This window comes from Sturnira hondurensis, unplaced genomic scaffold (genome assembly GCF_014824575.4).
Source record: "Sturnira hondurensis isolate 20B ecotype Veracruz unplaced genomic scaffold, ASM1482457v3 Scaffold0006413, whole genome shotgun sequence".
NCBI classification, from domain to species: Eukaryota; Metazoa; Chordata; class Mammalia; order Chiroptera; family Phyllostomidae; genus Sturnira; species Sturnira hondurensis.
Window position 1 is genome coordinate 20,523,426 of NW_028079044.1, and position 6,472 is coordinate 20,529,897.

The 6,472-nt window shown below is 35.0% G+C and overlaps 1 protein-coding gene across 1 annotated transcript in view; it reads left to right on the forward strand.

Moving 5' to 3' along the window:
• The window catches only part of GFPT1 (glutamine--fructose-6-phosphate transaminase 1), a 67,236-nt gene extending 64,308 nt beyond the window's left edge, over nt 1–2,928 (forward strand). Inside the window, exon 19 of the mRNA XM_037048192.1 lies at nt 531–2,928. Within this exon, the coding sequence (XP_036904087.1) occupies nt 531–575 (45 nt within the window). The 3' untranslated portion in view covers nt 576–2,928. The remainder of the gene's footprint in view (nt 1–530) is intronic.
• Nucleotides 2,929–6,472: the final 3,544 nt, after the last annotated feature.

Sequence of the window (6,472 nt, forward strand, 5' to 3'; positions counted from 1 at the left end):
ATGTCACCAGTTATGTTTGCATGGCCCAGTTTTTAGGTTACATTGTAGCATTTTCTTACCCATAGAATTTAAAGGAATCTTGGAGATTATTGCCACCATCAGAGATTACCTTCTCGGGGAATCTCCACCTGTTTTTATTCTGTGTTTCCTAACAGGGTAGCTATTGGCAGTTCTTTGTTTGGGACTCTCTCACACGTTGCAGGGCTTTTGTGATTCTTGGTCCCTCATTCATTGTGACAAAACATCCTGCTCTTATATGAGTACATTTCTGCTGTCCCCTCAGAGGGCTGTCACCGCTGCTGAGGGCCCCCGGAGCTCTTTGGGGGCTGAACTGGCTCCTTGAGAATTCTTTTTCCTGATTTTGAGTCTTTTACAGATACATTATGTGACTATATTTTCTAATCTGATTCTTTGTAGACTATAATAAAGATGGTTAATAAACACATTTTCTGTTTTTATAAATAAAAAATTTGCTTATAGAATTCCCCCCAAATCTATATAATTTCTTTAATCTTGCTCTTTTTTTACAGGTTGATTTCCCCCGGAATCTTGCCAAATCTGTAACGGTAGAATGAGGAGCATCGGAAATTCTGGGCGATTAAGCAACACAAGACACCTTTTGTATTTAAAACCTTGATTTAAAATATCACTCCTTTAAACCTTTTTTTAGTAAATCCTTATTTATATATCAGTTATAATTATGCAATTCAATTTGTGATTTTTGTGAAATTACCTCATTTTTCCAGTAATTTGTGGGGGAGTTTGAAAAATGGAATCTACATTGAAATCCACATCGGAAACAGATTTAGCTTCCATTTTCTTTAGAGGATGCTGGGTGTTGGGTTTCTGGACCCTCTCCTTCACTCCGAGAGGACTGTGTGTTTTAGAAGTGATTGGCGGTTATTGGATGATCTAAAGCCTGTGGCAACATAGGTGCACATTTGATTAAGGTTTTGCTAAGTTATGTATAAAGAGAAGATGCTGTGATTTATTTTCAGATTTGTTTGTGTACTTAAAAACTAAAAGCTTTTCTTGGTGGCATTTCTACCTAAGTTAACTTTAGTCTCTCAAATTTGTTGTTTGTTATTTGTAGGTCAAAGTAGCTTAGGAAGCTAAATAGTATATTAGTGCATTGTTTTTCTCCAACCCTTAACAGAAAATATTTGTACAATTTCATAGCACAAACTTTAAGTTTGAGCTGCTTCGGACAACTGACAACATGATCTTCAATTTGAAGGTGGAATGTATGCATATTGGATATCCAACTCTGTGTTTTCATCTCCTATAAGTGGTTTTTATTTCCTTGTATTTGTAGTTTTTTTAAAAATCAATCTGCTGAATGACCTTCTATCTTGTTCTTTGAAATTACCACACAGAGTTGTCAGTCATCAAATGTCTGAAATTAAATCAATATTGATATAGTCAGAATCCTCTTCACTTTTGTCCCAAAGAATTTCCTGCAGTTAATTTAACTTCCCTTCATTGCCTTGTGTAAAACTATTATCTTCATGTGAGTTTAGAAGCTCTTTTATATTGTTTGAAAGATTTGCAAGTCTTTTGACTGATCATTTGACACTCTATGGTGGGCCAGACTTAGAAAAAGGTACATGCTTTACACTGAAATTGATGAGGGACTGCATCGCATTCCGTACAGACATACCTTGGGAATATTGCAGGTGTGGTTCCAGACCGCTGTCATAAAGCGAGTACCGCAGTAGAGCACGTCGTACGTAATCTTTTTTCTGGTGGAGGGTCTCACCTTCAGTTTGTAAAAAACACAGCATCTGTGAAGCACAATAAAGTGAAGCACATTGCAATGAGGTATCCCTGTATTACTTCCAAGGTATTTTTCTCTTTGTATTTTCTGTGTTCTACCTCTGCAATTTATTTAGGAATGAAAAAGTTATAAATAAAATGATGTTGAGGTACTTTAGCTGGCTAGTGTAAAAAATGGAAATTAACAATGTAGATTAAAATATTTAGACTAACATTTGCCACTCAAAAAGTTATAATTTCTCCACAGGGGTTTTTTGGCCAGATCTTGGGGGTTATAGGAAAGTGTGTTTATGTTTTGATCAAATCCTCTTTCAAAAGTTTTCACTTTAAAATTGTGAAGATAAGCTGTTTAGCATAATTATGTAAGCTCAGTGTTTTCCTTTTTCTGTGTTAGAAGTTCTTGATGAGGTTAAGATTTTCTGACAGCTATTGCTGCAGGAGAAGCATAGAATTCTTCTTGTGTATGAGAGAAAGAATTGGCACATTTGAGGTAATTTGGGAGGGCTCTCATTGATGGTGACTAGAAGCCTTATTGTTTTTAAAAATAAGATAGGGTTACTTTTTGCATCATATGCATAGCTACTATAGCTGTATTTGTCTATTTTAATTGTTTCTAAGATTATTGTGTAGGCTTGCTAGTTTCAATATGCATACAGTGCCATTTCTTATGCTTGTTTTATTAGCATTTTACACTCCTGATTTATATGGGTTTTTAGCATTTCTTGTTTGGAATACAGTATCTAGTGTATCAAATTTATCTAAGGAGCAGCAAAGGTTTCCAAATTCTCAAGTTTAAAGAGCCAAGATTCAGAGATTACCAACACAGATTTCACAGTGTTAAGAAAAACAAAATTTAACTGAGTAAATTTGAAGATCTAACTGGCTTTATTTAAGCGGTTAATGCATTGAGCAGCATCCCATCTGTTAACTAGAAGGATGTGTCCTGTAGCATTTCTTACAGATCTGCAAGTTTGAGTCAGCATTCTACATGAAAATATGTGAGATCAATCATTAGTTTTCAGTCTCTCTCTCTCCCTCCTACTCTGTGCACGCGCGCGCATGTGTGCTCTCTCTCTCTCCTTAGTGCACACACACCCATACCCACACTTTTCAAAACAGGGTAAGTTCTAAACCAAATATCAAAAACTAATAGTAAGAAAAAAAGAAATGATATTTTCCAAACAGGAGATTTTTCCTTCTCATCCCTTTTTCTTGCTTCCTAACCCATTTAATGTAGTGATTTTTTAAATGTTTTAGGAGTTATAAACACAAAAAAGATACTGTAGTGAGGCAAACCAGTACTTAGTGTTCATGCCTAGTTAAAACCAATATAATGCAAGATAAGAAAATCTGATTTTTCACTCTGGCTGGTGTGGTTCATTGGATTGAGTGCTGGCCTGTGAACCAAAGGGTCGCTGGTTCGATTCCCAGTCAGTGCACATGCCTAGGTTGCGGGCCAAGTCCCCAGTGTGAGGCGCTTGAGAGGCAACCACACATTGATGTTTCTTTCCCTCTGTTTCTCCCTTCCTTCCTCTCTCTCTGAAAATAAATAAATAAAATATTTAAGAAAGTATGATTTTCAAGAAAGATATTCTACAAAAGAATTCTTTTATATAAAAAGTTCTTTTTTGCAATACATTTAAATTTAAATTCACTCATATATAGTGTAGAGTTCTTTATCCCAGGCCATGAGCCCTTTTTAGGTCTGGGGTCATGTTTAGCATTTAACCCAGGGCCCTGTAAATGATTGTTACTTCTGAGTCAGCTTTTCTATCTTTCTTTAATTAGTGCCATGGAAATAACTGATAACAGAGAAATTAATGTTAACTGTGTTTAGTTTGCTATAACTATGTCAGCAACCTGCTATGGACAAGTCACTGTTTTAGTTCCACAACCGAAAAGTGCATGTTGTTGAAAGCAAAGCCCATTCATTCCAAGGTGGACTCGTCTCTAGTGAAGATAAGATTGTTTAAAGGGATAGAGTAAGAAAGTGGAAAAAAGGAGTTGAGCTGAGTTGTTAGATGTCCTGAGTAGATTTGTTCACTTAAATCATGGTCCAAGTTGTGTGGAGTGTGTCATGTTCGTAAAAGGTAAAATGCATCTTGTAGAGTAAGCTCTTCCACAGGCTGTGGATCGCTGTATCTGTGGCGCTCCTAGGAACAGCACTAACTAAAAAGCAAAGGGGAAAAACAATTAAGCATCAGTGCTCAAAGGGAGCCAACAGGGTGATGTGCAGGTGGGGCTGTTGGGTACAGATGTTCTTTCCCCAGTTTTTTAGAAAGTTGTTCCTGAGTTGGTATTATCTTACCCTTTTCAGTATAGGTCCCTTGGCCTGAGTTAATTAAGCGATGGGAAGAAAGGAGTCTGTTTTTTAGTTTCTTGTTGATATTCCTTTGACACTTTTGTTAACTCTTCAAGGGAGGAAAACCAGCTAGAAGTTTCCCTTAAACATTTTAAGAAGTCCTTTGAGGTCAGTTTTTTCTCTGATTTTTTAAGAATTAGAATATACACTAACAATAAAAGGGAGATACTAATGTTAGCTAGGGTAAGATATGACTTAAGTGATTTTTCTAAAAAGCACAGTGTCATTGAAAAGTTTATTGGAGAAGAATTCGTAGCTCACATGGAATTTGTGAAGGCCAAAGAAATTGAAGGGAATGGTAAAGAAAGATATTTTAGTCCTATATCATGTATTTTATAGGTTTTTTTAATACCAGAATACCAGATAGAATGTTTTACCATGACAGCATATTTCAGATGGCTTACCTTGTTTTTAGCATTAGAACTAAGTTTAAAAGTTTTAACCCTTAAATCAGTTTTCTCCCACAATATTTAAAGATTGTCAATATATCAGTATTTCCTTAGCTTGACTAATCAAACCACGTCTTCACACCTTTGACATAACAACCAGTAGGACTGATAATATTAGCTTCAAGCCAATAATATCCAAGGTTAAAATAAAATCATAGTTAATTAGCAAGACTGTAAAGGTATACCATATTAAATTGTAGGTCTATAATAGGCTGATATCACTGTTAGGGAATATACCATAAATAATGACTAGTGAGACATTTAGGAAATTCTTGAATTACCTTTCTTACTATGCTGGTTTTCAGAAGAATATAGAAATGATCCTGTTAGCGTTTTAAATGTTCTGTGATTGAATTTTTTTGTTCGAATAAAACTTTTGGTATTTATTTATATTTCTTGTGAGCTGGAAATTTTAAAATCATTCTTGTTTTCTTTCAGTTTTCTGTTTGTTAAAATGAATGTTTAGTTCCAAAAAATTTAAGAGGAAAGAAGACCCCCAAGGTCATTTTACAAGGCCAGGATTATCCTAATTCCAAAACCAGATAAAGACACTACGAAGAAAGAATTATAGGCCAGTATCTCTGATGAACTTAGATACTAAAATGCTCAACAAAATATTAGCAAACTGGGTCCAGCAATATGAAAAGATCATACATCATGACCAAGTGGGATTTATTCCTGGGATGCAAGGTTGGTACAATGTCTGCAAATCAATTAATGTGATAAACACATAAACAAAATGAAGGATAAAAACCACATGATCCTATCAATAGATGCAGAAAGAGCATTTGATAAAATTAAGCAGTAGTTTGTAGTGTCATCCCGTACATGAAGAAAGGTTGTGTGTTTGATCTCTGGTCAGGACACATACAGGAGGCACTGATAGATGTTTCTCTTTATCTCAAATCAATAAACATATCCTTGGGTAAGGATTAAAAATTTTTTAAAACATCCAGCATCCATTGGTGATAACTCTCACTAAGTGGGAATAGAGGGAACATACTTAATAAAGGCCATATATGACAAACCCACAGGCAACATCATCCTCAACAGGCAAAAACTAAAATCATTTCCCTTACAATCGAAAACAAGACACGGATGTCTGCTTTCTTAATATATGGCCACTCTTAATATAGTACTGGAAATCCTAGCCATAGCAATCAAAGAAGAAGAAATAAAAGATATACAAACTGGAAAGAGAAAGGTAAAACTCATTATTTGCAGATGACATGATGTTGTATGTAGAGAACCCTGAAGATTCCACTAAAAAACTACTAGAAGTGATCAATGAATGCAGTGAAGTAGGATTCAAAACAGCCAGAAATCTTTTGCATTTCTATACACCAATAATGAACTTTCTGAGAAACTAAGAATGTGATCCCATTTATAATTGCATCAAAAACAAAATAAAAAATACTTTGGAGTAAACCAAGGATGTGAAAGACCTGTACTCGGAAAATTAAGACATTGAAGAAGATACAACAAAATGGAAACACACCGTGTTCATGGATAGGGAGAAGTATCATCATTGAAATGTTCATACTGCCCAAAACCATCTACAATGCTAACACAATCCCTATCAATACCAATTGTGTATTTCACAGAAGTAGAACAAATATTTTAAAAATTTATATAAAACCACAAAAGACCCCAATAACCACAGCAATAATGAGAAAAAAGGAAATAGTTGGAGGAATAATAGTACTTGATACCAAACTATGTTACAAGGTCAGAGTAACCAAAACAGCATGGTACTGGCATAAAAACAGATGTATAGACCAATACAATAGAGTCAAGAAATAAATCCACACCTTTATGGTCAATATTTGATAAGGGAAGCAAGAACATGCAATGGGGTAAAGCTAGTCTATTCAATAAATTGTGT